General features: G+C 47.7%; 1 protein-coding gene across 1 annotated transcript in view; it reads right to left on the reverse strand.

Annotated features, from left to right (window-relative positions):
- Positions 1 to 16570, reverse strand: part of LOC115557078 (endothelin-3) — an 18144-nt gene continuing 1574 nt past the window's right edge. Inside the window, exons 3-4 of the mRNA XM_030374663.1 lie at positions 11981 to 12139; positions 1 to 271 (exon numbers count right to left, since the gene is read on the reverse strand). Of these exons, the coding sequence (XP_030230523.1) occupies positions 1 to 271; positions 11981 to 12139 (430 nt within the window). The remainder of the gene's footprint in view (positions 272 to 11980; positions 12140 to 16570) is intronic.

Consider the following 16570-nt stretch of genomic DNA (forward strand, 5'->3'; position numbering starts at 1 on the left):
TCAGTCATTGACAGGCGGCTCCCGTTGGACCCTCAGGTTGGGGACAGCGCTGTGGGGTCCAACCTGCCTGTAGGTTGGACCCCTCAGGTTGGGGACAGCGCTGTGGGGTCCAACCTGCCTGTAGGTTGGACCCCTCAGGGTGGGGACAGCGCTGTGGGGTCCAACCTGCCTGTAGGTTGGACCCCTCAGGTTGGGGACAGCGCTGTGGGGTCCAACCTGCCTGTAGGTTGGACCCCTCAGGTTGGGGACAGCGCTGTGGGGTCCAACCTGCCTGTAGGTTCAACCCTCAGGTTGGGTAAAGCGCCTAGGGGTCCAACCTGCCTGTAGGTTGGACCCCTCAGGTTGGGTAGAGCGCCTAGGGGTCCAACCTGCCTGTAGGTTCGACCCTTAAGGTTGGGGAGAGCGCTGAGGGGTCCCACCTGCCTGTAGGTTCTCCTCAGACAGCGCGTGGTGCCACGGTGTCGCGTACACACTGCGATGCCGACGAGATGGGCTGATTTTGTGCCTCAAAGGTTCAAAAACATTGTTTTGTCTTGACGTGTTGGGCAATCCGATGGAATACCAGGATCCCCCCCCCCCCCTCACTCACTCAAAATCAAGTATAGACATCAGCCTGACGAAAGACGATGTACCGCCCTAATGAGCATGTGCACGTCAGTCAGATGCTTTATGGATTACCTTCCTCTGTCAGCCCTTCTAAGGCTTTGGGAGGCTTCATCTGTCAGCGCCGAAACGTCTTCATCATCCCAGGGCGGGCGTTGACACTGTAATGACAGGTTACAAGGCCAACTTGCCTTTGCAAAAAACGCAGTTGTAGTGCTGCCACTGGAATCGACTCCGAACTTTGAGGATCTTCCATTTGGCACGTTCTCGAAATGTACAGTCTTAACTGAAAGAAATCTTTCCATGTAAGGGCATTTAGAAAACAGATGCACGCATCCAGCTGCTGCTCTGTGGGGTCTTGTAGCGTTAGGTCGAAGGAGGTGAGCAGTGCCTGTGTATCTGGGCTCAGCTGCAGCAGGGTTGGGGGTTACATTTTCATTTTCTAGACAAGACGCCCAGTAGGGCTTCCACTTTCCCAGCCATTCCCAAAGCTCCCGCTACCATGGTCCTCAAAGCAGCCACTTATTGGCTCTGGAAACTAAACATCAAGAATGTCTTTGTCGGAGGGATTCAAACCCACAAGGCCGGCAATGCCTGAGGATTCCATCTCAAATGCGTCAGTTATTCAACTCATCCTGTCTGCTTGGGAAGTTTTGATAGGAATGTTGGGTAACACTTTATAATAAAAATGTATAAACGAAAGGTCATATGGCATTTATTATTCTTAAGTTTATGATACAATTATTATTCAAAAAACGATCACTTTTAATTAAATTAATCATTTACAAACGATGCATATTAAATGATTAATCATGTGTTAAAGAGCACAGATTTTCCCAATGAGGTGTGATGCTGATTAGCCGTTACAAGCCATGTCAAATCGACCCTCTGGTGACATCACAAGTGGGAGTGTCCCCCCAGATGTACAATGGATCAGCCCTCTAGTTGGTACAGTCCACGGGCTAGGCTAGTAGGCATAGCACATTTTAACCATCTACACGTGTATTCATGTTGTGTTTATGATTAGTTCCTCGTTAACTTGAGGCTTATGTTCGTGACTAATGTCTGAACGTTATAATGGAGTGTAACTGAGTGTTTAACGAGAAGCCGGCTGTACTTGGGTGGGACTGGAGCTGACTTGGTGCACTGTGGGTAGCTGATGAAGTCTGTGTTTTAGAGTGGTTTTGTGCTGGCTCGTGTTATACAGGGGTGGTGAAACCGCCTTTCATCCTGCGGGCTTGTATTAGCCATGGACATTTTTTACAGACGTCTGAAAAGGAAGAAAAAGGAAATGGCTTCCCCATGGCTTATAAGGTGTGACTGAAATCCTAGATGTTTACACGAACAAGTTGGTGCTAGCCTGATGTGTACTCTATTGATTAAAAGGGCTCTGTTGCAAGTGTTTGTTGGTCAACAAACAGCCACCTACATCCCCACAGTGCGTCCCACCCTTACCGATAGAGCATGTTGGTCATGCTCTGTCCATTAGTGCTGGACGGTGACACATACCCCCAGACCTCAATGGATCAGTCATGGACGTCAACAGCACGTTCTTCAGATGCTCATTCAAAGAAACCACAACCAAGATGCAGATACGAGTAGGTGGGGTTTGGATGAATCTTCCTCATGGATGAATACATTAAGCAGGTAATGGACGTTGGGGTCCAACCCGGAACTTTGGGTGTTAGATATTGGAGTTGGTGTTGGAATACCAGCCTCTGTCGTGTCGCTTGTTTATTTGTCGGGTTTGGCATCAGATGTCTAGCCACCGGTTAATACTCAGTTACTGGTTTATGACCTCAGCAGAAACATTGCGGAGGCAAAAATTCCTGATTTGAAACAGAGATTGTCTTTTATGATTTTATAATGGATTAAAAAAATATATAAATAAACCACAAAAGCTTGGAAACCAAAATCACAACAGATTAAATCGGTCAATAAGGATCCTGTTCGTTTGTTTGGTTCAAATGACGGAGCTCGAGAGTGGTTCATAACAGCACCTTGTAAAGGGTTGTCATGTGTCATGTGAGCGTCGGCGACACCGCCCAAGAAAACAGGATTTCTATAGACGGGGAATTTCTGCTGACAAATGTTTTCCATGCAGACTCTTCCAATCTTGGGGGGGATACATCAGGACGATAATTTGTTCTCGATGTACAGCAGAAAAAGCTGCAGCCAAATGTATCTCAGCCCTGTTTTCTTCTATATCTGAAGGATTGTACAAAGTTGGATTAGTTTGTTTTAGTTAAGTGTTATGGGATGTGAACAATTTCCTTAATTATACTCTTGTGTTGAAATCTTGTTTTTTTACTGATCATCCACGAAATAGTTCATGAAACATTTTCTTTATTCTGATCAAAGAACAGTTATATTTCTTCCTCCTGTACTTAATGGTATACGTACATTAGCCTTTAAATAAATAAACACCTTTATTTTGAGCTTGGGATGGATTTAAGGTATAAACAAATGAACCCTCACTGATTTCTGATTGGAGCATCATACTACTATGAACTAAAGAAGCCAGTGACTGATTGGTAACGCAAAATTGCAGGCCTGTAAAGTAAAAAATAAAGACCACATAGGACGTGTCCTGTGTCACTTGCAGCGATCCATCCCTAATTTTTTGATAAATGAAGGTACGGCTAAGCTCAGGAGGTCGAGCGCGTTGACTTGTAACCTGAAGGTTGCTGGTTCGATCCCCGGCTCCTCCTAGCTGGAGGAGTCTCAAGGTGACGCTGAAGAAGACGCCTCACCCTGACTGCTCCTGATGAGCTGGCTGTCGTCCTTGGTGGCTGACTCCGCTGTCGGTGTGTGAATGTGTTTATGAACAGTTATAAGTCGCTTTGGATAGAAGCATCCTTCCCTGAGCGAGACAGCTCACCCTACCTGCTCCCGACGAGCTGGCTGTCGCCTTGTTGACTCCACCGTCGATGTGGGAATGTGTGTTTGCCAAATGCCCTAAGATTTAAAATCATTGGTTAGAAATAACACAATGATACAATTATTATACAATTTTACAAAACAGGACTCCAGCCAGGCTCCCTGCTAGTCGTTGAACGGTCTCACCACTCAAGGGTCCCTTGGTCCGCCCTCCCGTCGCGCTCCGCCCCCTGTGGACAGAGCGCCCCGTATGGACGCATGCTTTTGTGTGAATAGATAAAACAAAAACACACCGCCATCTCGCAGATCTGATACACATCATGGGTTAGCCTTACAATGCTACAACAACACAGCTCCATTTCCAGGCGCCAGCTGTTCAGAGCACTCGTTTACACAGAGACAGACGTTTCAGAACTTGGTTTTCAGAACCATGTGCCAACATATTTTCCCTTATACTTTTAGATTGATAAATGTCTTTGTTTTTAGAAAGATTCATGTATTTTTTGTATTTTATTGGCTGACCTGAGTGAGGCTGTGGTGCTCTTGATCCCGCCGCCTCTGGGAACCATGTGTTCCTCATGAGGACGGCATCCGATTGGTCCAGAGACGCCACGCCCACTTCAGAGCCACAGGTCGGCTCTGGCCTTGACCCCTCCCTCTGGTCTCTGGTCTGGTCTCTGGTCTCTGGTCTGGTCCGTGGTCTGGTCTCTGGGCTGGCCTCTGGTCTCTGGTCTGGTCTCTGCTCTGGTCTCTGGTCTCTGGTCTCTGGTCTCTGGTCTGGTCTCTGGTCTGGTCTCTGGTCTATGGTCTCTGGTCTGGTCTCTGGTCTCTGTTCTGGTCTCTGGGCTGGTCTCTGGGCTGGTCTCTGGTCTCCGGTCTGGTCTCTGGCCTATTCTCTGGTCTGGTCTCTGGTCTGGTCTCTGGTCTCTGGTCTGGTCTCTGGTCTCTGGTCTCTGGTCTGGTCTCTGGTCTGGTCTTTGGTCTCCTGTCTCTGGTCTGGTCTCTGGTCTGGTCTTTGGTCTCTGGTCTTTGGTCTGGTCTGGTCTTTGGTCTGGTCTCTGGTCTGGTCTTTGGTCTGGTCTCTGGTCTGGTCTGGTCTTTGGTCTGAAGAGGCGTGCCGACATGTCAGCCTGTGGTTGGCAGTTGGGAAGCTCTCTGGTCCAATCCCCTCACTCCTCATCCTCTCACCCTCATCCCCTCACTCTCATCCCCTCATCTAGAGAGCGCTTTGTTTTTCATCAGCTCATCTAGAGGCTCCTGTCTTGCTGGCAGCAGACGCAGATGCGTTGAAGCTCACGTACATATTTTATCCTAACTGCTGGACTTGGATGGTTCTCAGGCACCTCTCCAAGACTGCTGCTCTCCATTTTCCTCCTTCCATCATATACTGCCGGGCCTTACAGACCTTCAGACAGACCCAGCTCTGGGCAGAGAAAAATGGCGGCCAGCAAGAACCTCTTGCAGAAATCTTCCCATCGATCCTCGACCACTCACGGCAGCCAGCCAGCTGAGCTACGCTGTCAGCGTCACATACCAGTCCCCCCAGTCGGAGTGGACTGGAAACTGTTACCTAGTGGAAGCATCCTGCCTAGCCAACTGGGAGAGGCTAAATGGTGCTTCCATGGTTATGAAAAGGCCACTTTGTGTTAACGCAAAAAAAAAAACCCACCTCTCACTCCTTGACCATGTCCGATCCGCCTGTGTTGTATGGTTACCACAGTGTGTGTTTGTGTGTGTGTGTATGTCATTTGCATGTCAGCTTGCATATCATTCAATATTAAATATTCTATTTTATAATATATAGTCCACTTCAATATGCGTATCGGACCTACTGGCGTCTCCAGAGGGAATCAAAGGAATGCAGAGCTCCGCCCCGGTCTGACCTCGCACCGCGCTCCCGCTACCGCGCTCCCGCTACCGCGCTCCCACTACCGCGCTCCCACTACCGCGCTCCCACTACCGCGCTCTGCCACTGTTCAGAGCCATTTCCCGGGCCCTCAGTTGTGAATTGCATCAACTTCCCATGCAAGGGAAGTGGCTCAGTAAGTGACATAGGAGGTGGTCCTGGGAAGTGTCTCTTGGAAGTGGCATTGGGAAGTGGCACTTGGAAGTGGCTCTAGGAGGTGGCTCTAGGAAGTGGCTCTAGGAAGTGGCTCTAGGAAGTGGCTCTTGGAAATGAGTCTGGGAAGTGGCCTTGAACCCAGGGCTGCTGAAGGTGCTGTTCAGTAGAATCCTGAAGTCCATGAACATGATAGTAGAACCGTGGGTTGGCGTGTGTGTTGAGTGTGGTAACCACGGGAGTGTTATGGCAAAGGCTGTGTGTTTGTTAGTGCCTTTGCAGGGTTGTGTGTCTGTTTGTGTGTGCGTGCGTGTGTGTGCGTGTGGATGTGTGAGTTTATTTGTGGTGTTGAATCTTTAATTCATGGCCTTAGACATGGGAACGGGAAAAACAAGTAAAGCAAAGTGCTGCCTGCATGTGGAAGAGATTCCTCTGAGCCTCTGTCACCCGCGGTTGATTCATGTTCCGGTGCAAGCTTGAGGTGGTCTACAGATTTATGTCGGGTGTTTGGTGGGAGGCAGCCAACAATTGACTTGATTTACTTCAAAAGGCATTTTTTTTGTTCAGTTGTTAGTTTGTTCAGTAGATGTTGTAATGATGTTCGCGATGGAACATCATAACAACACGGCTTTCCTCTGGGATGAAGCGAGCGCATCAGTGGTGTCGTGGTCTTCAAGCCGTTCATCTGAGTGTTGTGTGAAGTCCATCCTCATGAACGTGTTCTATGGGAGTGTTCTATCTAGGAACCTTGGACTTAAGATGCTGCCATGGAGACCACCCCAGTACGGTAAGTACGGGGTGGTCTCCATGTCTGTACGATATGCATCGATGGACGAGAGAGGAAGTGAAGGCTTATGATCCGGAGCGCGTCCTGTTTGACAGAAGGGCAGTGCACTCATAATGTAATAAACCGTACATATTAGTCAGCTCCCTGACATTATATCCAGCTATGACGTGCCATGAAATGTTGAGCTTGACAACATCGCATTGTTTTGTTACCACAATTGTGTTTCTTATGTAACTTGAGTCCTCATTCTGGCAAAACAAGCTTGCAGTTGAATTTCCGTTGAATCTCAATTTTGCAGCTATTAAATCATGATGCCGAATCAGACATGCTTTAATCCTCAACGCTGCTTCTTAAGTTACAGATGACAGGACGGCTGAACAGTTGTTGGCGTGTTGGTGACCATCCAGACCAGGATGAATCAGCCACCGAACCCGTGGCTACACCACCATGGAACCCATTCAGCAGGGTTTCACTTTTCTTGCATTGAAGACATCCAGAGAGGAAACCCTCAGACGCCACCAAGGGAACACTCCAAAGCATCAACTGGAGCTATTCCCAGTGAAACCACTATTGAAGTTTGGTCAAATTATTTGATAGCTGTTGAATGAGAGAATGCCAATAATATTGCGGTCAATGCATTATCAGTCCCCTGGACTGGCTCAGCAGAATGGGGGATTCACTGACAGTCAGTTTGTCCATCCAACCGTTGAGGACAGACACAGGGCTGTTATCCCACGCCTGAAGCTGACAGCGCCGTCAGTCTACACCTCTTCCACCCCAGTGGCCTTTCCTCTGATTGAGTCAAATTGGTGCACAGAATCGTGACCTTCATCAACATCACCCCCTTCACCTAGAAGGTGTCCCGATCCTCAGGTGTTGACAAGAGTGTCCAGATTTCTGGAAGCATCACACAGCCCCCAGGGGAGTCCGGTGTTTTGCCGAACCGGCTTTATGAAATCCTTTCTACAGAGTTACTGAGGACTGAATGAAGACTGAATGTTATGCAGAGCTTGCACTGCAACACTTCATGGCAGAGCTTTCCTCCCGTTCCTGGGTGATAGTTGCTCCTCACACACACTCTGGAGAGTGTCTGGTGTCGGTCAAGGTCAAGGCACACCTCAGGTGCCTGGGGACAGGAAACGGAGCCGAAGACGACACATGGTGAGAAGACAAGCCTTCAAACAACGCTGCCCAAACCGGATGAAGCCAGAACCACAAAGAACTGAAACCAGTGCGAGGTCAAACCACCGGACCTTCTGAGAGACAGTCCAATCTGCCTCCCTCATGTGGGAGGACAGAGCATTCAACACAAAGGACCGCGCATACTGTAAACCAGACATTGGCTTTCAAAGGCATCAGTGAGCGGGGCCAGTGAAGGGGATACATCAACAGCTTATATAAGTCTAATATATTCATGGTATTTTTCCATTCAAGATGGAGAATTTGGCAGAGAGGCAAACCAGGGTTTGTGTACGTTTTCTCGTCACGCAGACCAGTGTCAATGTGGTCTCTCCCCATCAAAGCCCTTTGCCGGTGGGGGAGAAGGTTACGAGGTGCTATCCGTTTTTCACTGCAGCATCTCCTACACTCTCTTCTGGGATCTTTAAGGAGGTATTATCTTCTACCTCACTCATAAGATGGGACCTCCAGAACCGCAGGGGCAGTGAATAGGGGTCTGTTTGTGATGGGATTGGAGTGAAAAAACATATTGGTATATAATATCAGGATAGGACACTGCAGTCTGTTTCACACACGTGTATTTGTATTGTGTTTTTCTTTCTACTGGATTTGCAAAAACTATTTAGAAGAAGGAAACCGGTCAGGAAGGGTTTGAGTGTTTCTTTTCTTTTTTATTATTAAATGTCATCCGGAACTCGTCCGACTTCATGATAGATAGATAATATCACATCTTACAATATTGCACATATGCAAATGAGAGGATAGATCCTCTTACTGGCCCTAAATAATCCTTATACAATTCTTAGGATTCACTTTCAACAGAAGGACCGAAGGAAAACAAACTATATAAATTACCTATAGAGAACTATAATGTATTCAATATTTTGAAATATTGAACTAATAACATATATAATGTACTCCTGCTTAACAAGGACCCGTTCATAAAGTAACTCTTTGTGTGGCTTTTCAACAACAAACATAATACGCCGTGTTCTTGCCTTGTCCAAAAAACTTAAAATGCCACAAAAGCAAGTCAAACTCATGATTAGAATTGTTGATCTTGTATTTACTTATTTATAGTACCACTACAAATTCCCTCTTTGTAAAAGCAGACCTCAAAATATAAATAATTTCTAGCCTTTTCTGTATGAGTTATAACCATGACATGAAGATGCTGATGTTACATATTAATCTGTAAAATTAATCAGTACATGTTGAACTAACATCTTTTGCTTTAGACTTTTAGACTTTTGCTTTCCTAGACATGTCGGCACAGCAACACTCTGAATAAAAAATATATATATAGCTGTACTGTTGCCATCTTAACATGTATTTGTACAAAAATCCCCCCAAAATAATATACATATACAGGGCATACTCAGAAAATTATCATATCGTGCAATGCAAAGTGAGATATTCCAAGCCTTTATTTGTTATAATTTTGAAGATTATGGTTGACAGTTTATGAAAACCCAAAATTCAAAATCTCAGAAAATTAGAATATTACATGAAATCAATAAAAAAAGGATTTTAAATAAAGAAATGTTGGCCCTGTGAAAAGTATAATCATGAAAAAGGAACTCAGTACTTGGTTTGGGCCCCTTTTGCATGAATAACTGTCTCAATGCGGCGTGGCATGGATGCTATCAGCCTGTGGCCCTGCTCAGGTGTTAGATGACCAGGATGCTTCAATAGCGGCCTTCAGCTCTTTGGCATTGTTCGGTCTCATGTCTTTCATCTTTCTCTTGGCAATGCCCCATAGATTCTCTATTGGGTTCAGGTCAGGTGAGTTTGCTGGCCAATCAAGGACAGTAATCCCATGGTCATTGAACCAGGTTTTTGTAGTTTGGCAGTGTGGGCAGGTGCCAAGTCCTGCTTGAAAAGGAAGTCAGCATCCCCATAAAGATGGTCCGCTGAGGAAAGCATGAAGTGCTCTAAAATGTCCTGGTAGACGGCTGCGTTGACTCTGGTCTTAATAAAACACAGTGGACCAACACCAGCAGATGACATGCCTCCCCAAACCAACAGACTGTGGAGACTTCACACTGGACTTCAAGCATCTTGCATTCTGTGCCTCTCCATTCTGGAGTCTTTCTCCAGACTCTGGGACCTTGGTTTCCAATTGAGCTGCAAAATTTGCTCTCATCCGAAAAGAGGACTTTGGACCAATGAGCAACAGACCAGTAATTCTTTTCAATAGCCCAGGTAAGACGCTTCTGACGTTGTTTTTTGTTCAGGAGCGGCTTGACAAGTGGAATACGACATTTAAAGCCCATTTCACAGATTTGTCTGTGTGTGGTGGCTCTTGATGCACTCACCCCAGCCTCAGTCCAGTCCTTGTGAAGCTCTCCAACACTTTTGAAAGGCCTTTTGCTTACAATCCTCTCCAGGCTGCGGTCATCCCTGCTGCTTGTGCACCCTTTTTTTCCACACTTTGCCCTTCCACTTAACTTTCTATTAATGTGCTTTGATACAGCACTTTGCGAACATCCAACTTCTTTTGCAATTACCTTCTGAGGCTTTCCCTCCTTGTGGAGGGTGTCAATGACGGTTTTCTGCACAACTGTCTGGTCAGCAGTTTTTCCCCATGATTGTTAATCCTACTGAAGCAGCCTGAGAGACCATTTAAAGGCTCAGGAACTCTTTTCAGGTGTTTTGGATTAATTAGCTGATTCGAATGTGACACTTTGAGCCTACAATATGGAACCTTTTCACAATATTCAAATTTTCTGAGATTCTAAATTTGGGGTTTTCATAAATTGTGAGCAATATTCTTCAAAATGATAACAAATTAAGGCTTGGAATATCACAATTTGCATGTAATGAGTCTACATTATGTATTAGTTTGGCCTTTTAAGTTGAATTACTGAAATAAATGAACTTTTGCACGATATTCTAATTTTCTGAGTAAGACCTGTAAACACCTGTAAATTCATCCTCAGTATAAAAAAATCTAATTTTCCCTTTCAAATAATTTCGGCACTGTTCAAAATGTGGAATGGATCTTCAGGGATTGAATTCCAGACGAGAGAGATGAAGAAGAAGTCCGGCGAACAGGATCCATGGAGGCTAACGATGTCATCTGAGCGGTAGCATCACGGTAGCTTGTGTCAGGCCAGTGAGCGCCAAGCCGGAGTTCTGTGTCTCTGAGGGACGGGGAGGGGCAAACCGTAAGTGTCTCCGGGTAACATGGAGCTTAAAGTCTTCTGTGGCTCGGGCTGGGACAGGAAGAGGAGGAGGAGAACGAGGAGGTGGACGAGGAGGAGGGGGCTGAGGAGAAGGTAGTGAAATAGTCCACCCACTGCCCAGATCACTAAGGATCCATATCCTGGTACCACCTTCCTGAACCTTTAAGTTCACTACCTTGAGAGGCTGGGGTGGAGACATTCCCTATCGTGGACTCATCTCTTTAATGACAGGGCAGTCGACAAGTTGAGGCACAAACAAGATATGTTTGGCTCCTTCTCTGAGAAATGTTTCTGTGTTCCTCCCCCACACAGTTTTAATGCTCGCCTCTGGTTCTTCTGTTTTGCGGCGCGTGATCCGTGAGGCTGAAGTCACTGGAGCCTCTGTCCAGCGGACGCGAGGTGACTCCCCAGCGCCCTCTGGCGGCCGGGGGTCCTCGCTGGCTACTCTTCAGTTGAGGCCGGGGACGGGCCACCCTGCCTGGAAGTTACATGATGTCAACATTACACGCTACACACACATCTGGTGACCATCCTCACATCTACATACGCTCTTTAAATATCTGAATTTACATAACTTAAACAAGGACACGCAAATGAAAACATCATGACATCATCATCTTGCTATGGAAATAGCAAATACTCAGTCCCCGCACACAGTGACTGCCTTTTTATTTGAACCCAGTTGATTCTAAGTTTGCCAACTGAATTAGAATCAACTGCTTTCAGATAAACAGTCAGTCACACACAGGGCCGTGGCACCAAATCCTGGGCCCTGTATACAAGAGGTACTGATGGCCCCCCCGAATTCCCCCTACCAGCCCCCTGCGCTGAATTGTTGACGGGGGGGGGGGGGGTAGAGAACAATTGTTGACTGGGGGGGACATGGTCGTGTGTGCGACTCCTAACACTATGGGCTGGTGGATAATTCAAAAGGAATAAAAAACTTTTTTTTTATTTTACTTTTTTTTATTTATTGCCATGGGCCCCCCCTCTGCCTTAGGCCCCCCCACAACTGTCCATCTTTCCCTCGCAGTCCGACGGCCCTGGTCACACCCACAGTTTGCCAACTGCATTAGAATAAACTGTTAGATAAAAAGTCAGTCACACACAGTTGTGACTGCTTTAGAATGAACTGCATTAAGGTAAACAGTCAGTCACACATGCAGTTGGCAAACTGCTTTAGAATCAACTGCATTAAGATAAACAGTCAGTTGGGAAGTCAGTCTGATTGTTTATCTTGATGCAGCTGGTTCTTTGTCCCCCGGGTGGTTCTTGTGTTCTTACCGGATTACGCAGAATCGTCCGCACACGCCGTCGCTCTCCAGCGCACACGCGCAGCGCTGCGGCTGCGGCTCCGCACCCCGCCGCCCCCCCTCGGTGCGGGCTGACCGCCGCAGCCGCCGTGGCCCCTGGGAGCCCGACATGCCGTACGGCACCAGGCGTCTGTGGAGGAGACACATCACCGACCGACGGTTAGCGTGGCAAGGCAACTTTATTTATAAAACACTTCTCATACACGAGGCACACTCAAATTGCTTCACATAGAACATTGTCATACAATAAAACATAGGTAAAAGTTAGAAAAGCCTTTTAGAAAGTATAGAATAGTATAGTAGTATTTAAGATCAGATCGACTGTCTCTCTGGTACCCACGTCGGGACTCCAACCCGGGACTCCAACCCGGCCTAAAGGAACTTGGTCCTTTCTCTGGGACTCAATGATTAAGATGCTGAGAATGATGATGGGCAAGAATGATTAACATGTTATTAAAAGTTAGGGGGGGCTGCAGCATGGAAACATTTGGGTTATGTTACCGGGCAACAAATGGATTCGAAGAGGCGTCTCCACATTCACGCCACCCCGCATTAGTGCTCTGCTGACTGTCTGTCTGCCAGGGTCACTTAGTGCCCTGCCAACTGTCTGTCTGCCAGGGTCACTTAGTGCCCTGCCAACTGTCTGTCTGCCAGGGGAGCTCAGCGCAGCATGGCCCCCAGTCCCGTGGTCATGTGTCTGGTTAGCTGGTGGTCTGGTCTCTGTCTCCTATGGAGGTCGCTGCTTCTCCTCTGGTACCAGAGCCTCCAGACCTAACCTCCATTCTGCCCTGCTTTCATGGTTTTGGGTGTCCATAGATTATATGAGTAAGTATATTCACTAATTATTGGCAGAAGGAATCCACCCAGCATCGTCCCCCCTGGTGGGGGCAGGATCCCCCTTTGGGGCCACGTTATCCTCCAGACCTCATCTCTGCAGCACATAGCGGGCGTCAGTGTCTGTAGGGGAGCCGAGTGGAAGTGGACATTCGGACACTTCAGGTATCTGGTCCTGCCTTCTGGGCTGACTGATGTTGATGTCTGCCAGGCCTTGGCTAACGACGTCCTGTGGGACATGCTGAACCACATATGTTTACCTGACCGACATGTGGATTCACTCTGTGTACTTTCACACGAGGCCTCGGCAGACCCACAGGGGGCGGTCACTGCTACTCAGAAGCAGCTGCAGCGTTTCCTGGGGTTCACACATCTTCTAGCGCTAATTTCAGAAGGCAATCGAATCAGCCAACAAATCATTCAATCCGGAGATGGTTCAAGAATGCCATATCACCATGATAGGGCATATACCATGCCCTATCAGTGAGGATGGCATTGTAAAGATGTCACGCTACATGGTGTGATTGATCTCAGACCCGTAGATGAGACAGTTTAACGGTCACTAGAGTCGCGTTTCAACCTGTGTAACGGACGCTGGACATCGAGTCCCTCGTCCCCCCCCCCCCCCCCCCCCGCTGACCCCCTCCCCAACAGAGGCACCGGTCCAGAACTCAGGTACTGAGCTGTCTGTCTGTTCAGCCCCCTGCCAGCCACCACCACGGGGACCGTCCAGGGTGACAGGGGAGCCCCAGCGGCCAATCATGACCCCGTGACATCAGTCAATCTCCTGTTCCTGTGTACCGTCTGGGTTCACTCAGGTCCTCACCGGACCAGATCCTACCCGGCTATGGTATCGGCCAGAGCGCAGTCCAGCAAGGCTCCACCACTGGGCTAACGGCCTCTTCTACCCGACCTGTCTCAGCTAATCTCCTTCTACCAGATACCTTATTGGTTCAGGGCGCACTCACACTAGGCCATCTGGCCGTGGCCGTTTTCACACCTAACCGTGCTGAAATCTGCCAGTGTGAGTGTGGCCAGTCTGGCCAGGCCAGGCCAACTTGGCCACTTGGGAGAGGTCTGCAGCTACGGTACGGGCCGCCACGGTACAGATGCTAATGAGCCGACACGCGCACACGCACGGCTACGCAACCTGAGCTGGATGACGTATAGTCCATGCGACGACCATGGACATAATAAAGGCGACGAGCCTTCTTTCCCATTAAACGGTAAATATGGCATCAAGCGGTTCAAGTGAGAGTGGGCTCTATCTGAGAACGGCTCCAAATAAGCAACAGACTCAGCAAAGTGTGAACTGTGTTCTCTGTGTTGTTGTCCATTGTTGTTAAAACTCTGACTGGCGGCAGACTTTATTATGGTCCATGCAGCGGACGCTTGGTGATGACGTGTTACGACGTGATGACATATGTACAAGAGCCTACTGTGGCCAGGCCACAGTTGCGACGGCCAACCGCCACGGCCAGATGTCCTAGTGTGAGTGCACCCTCAGTGTTGTGAGTGGCCAGACTTCACCAAGACCTCTGGTCAGAACGCTTGTGTCCTTTATCCAAAGTGAGAGGGACTACAGGCCAGAGATTAGGTGGTGCCCCATTACACTAGGCGTATATTTGGGGGGGTCCATACACGATCAGCCCTTGTCTTTATCGATTTATTTTTTAAGGATGAAAGGATGATGTCAGCGCTGGACAATTCTGTTGATTAAATAAGCTTCAACAGATGCTTGTGGATCAGGTCTTTAGGCTTTCACCGTCGCTTCATACTACTGAGCAAGCATTCTACATTGGTTTCTACAGTTACCAACGTTTCATATTTAGTTTCGGGTGCACAACATTATATTTGTAGCCTCACACGTATTAGAAGTTCAGAGGGCAGCCTGTTCCAACACAACCACAATCTTCCAACACACTCGGTCTCAGGCATGTACACACACACACGGACGCACACATGCATGCACGCAGACACGCAGACACCCAAACACCACACACACACACACACTGCAGGCAAACTGTGTAATTGACTGCTAATGTAAGTTACAGTCGTCTGTTGCCATCAAGACTCATTTACCATATATATATATAAATTTATGTGTTTGCTCTAATCTACAGACGTTGCTTCCTGCAAGAACATGAATATGCCATAAAATAAGTGGGTCTATGCATGGGGCTAGGGTGTTAAATAACTTAAGATGTGAAGTGGTACCTTAACTTCCCAGGAGAAACTATTAATCCCAAAGCAGCCACTCACAGTTGCAGCCCTTTGTATATATTTTATGTGCTACTTTGTTGCATACAGAAGTTTGTTTTATTATCATCAAAACAATCCTCTGAAATGGACCAATCACGCGTGGTTGCATCAAAGTTTGCCGCAATATTTACGGGGCATGTCAGCGGGCAAAGGAAGTATGATTATGAAATCACTTTCACAAAGCAGAGAACACTCTCTTCCCCAATGAAAAGCAATAAATGAATCACAGATTTTCCCGGCCATGGCGTGTGGTGACATGATGCAACAGTTTCACTCCAGAACATAACCTGCAAAGTATTGATCGGTAAACAACAGTTTCAAGCGCCTTAGAAGTCAAGAGTAGTTAAAAGGAAATAGGTTCTGGCAGTGTGCGTTGGATTACAACCATTAGCCTGAAAGCGTTCCCTACAGAATGTGTTTCTGCGCCAGTACGGCCCAGCTCTCTGATGTTACGGCCTGCATCTCTTCAGACGACAAAGAGTGACGTCACCATCATACACACCCACAAAGGAACCGGTTGACATGGGTTACCTCCGCCAGATCTCAGGAATCCGTGACCTGATTAGCATCACAGTGTGACGGGAGATCAATACTGGTGAGCCACCACAGCATGGAGGGTGATCAATACTGGTGAGCCACCACAGTATGGAGGGTGATCAATACGAGAGGGCCCCCCCCAGGAGCCAGGTAGAGAGCCGTGCCTGCTCCCCGTCTGTCACTGTACCCCTCAGACCTGCCTCAGAGGGGCTCCAGGTCTGGATGAGGGGCTCGGACCTATGAGGGGGACCAGGGAGGTGGGTGCGGTGGTATGGCCGCTCCAATGTGGTCCGACTGTAGCTCACAGAAGAGGCCCCATGGTGGGCGGACATGGGGCCATGGCTCCTCATCGGAGAGACTGCAGCTACCGGGGCCCTCTGGGGCCAAACCGGCGTTGGAACAAAGGATCTAAACTCTAAAGAGACCAGCTGTGATCTCGCAGACCGGCATCAGTCAGCACCGAGACGGCACAATGATGGAATGCCTTTTAATTAATCCAGAAAGGTTGGGTCAACGTTTCTATTTCCAAACAAGTTTTTAATTTTCATTGTTTACATTTCACAGATTGTTTACGCGTTTTGTTTTTTATACATCACACAACTCGATCGTAATTGGTTTTACTCCAGTTGGATCTTGTTTCTCTGAGGGTATTCTTTGTATCATTAAGAACGTTTGTTTGACGAGGCAAAATCAAAACACCTTTATAAAATAGGATCTCAGGAAGTTAGGAGTAGAAAAGCATGTAAGCAAAGCATGGCATTAGTCTGGTCCTCTTCAATCACAAGACGTGAAAGTGGGTCGAGAGGTAAATGCCCCGAAGCACATCCGTCACGGACATTTCCACCAGTGGTACAAAATCAATTATTCACGCATATCTCTGCAGGGCTGGGTAGTCTTAGAGGAGCCAAATAAACTCAGGAATCTACAG

This window comes from Gadus morhua, chromosome 13 (genome assembly GCF_902167405.1).
Source record: "Gadus morhua chromosome 13, gadMor3.0, whole genome shotgun sequence".
Taxonomy (NCBI): domain Eukaryota; kingdom Metazoa; phylum Chordata; class Actinopteri; order Gadiformes; family Gadidae; genus Gadus; species Gadus morhua.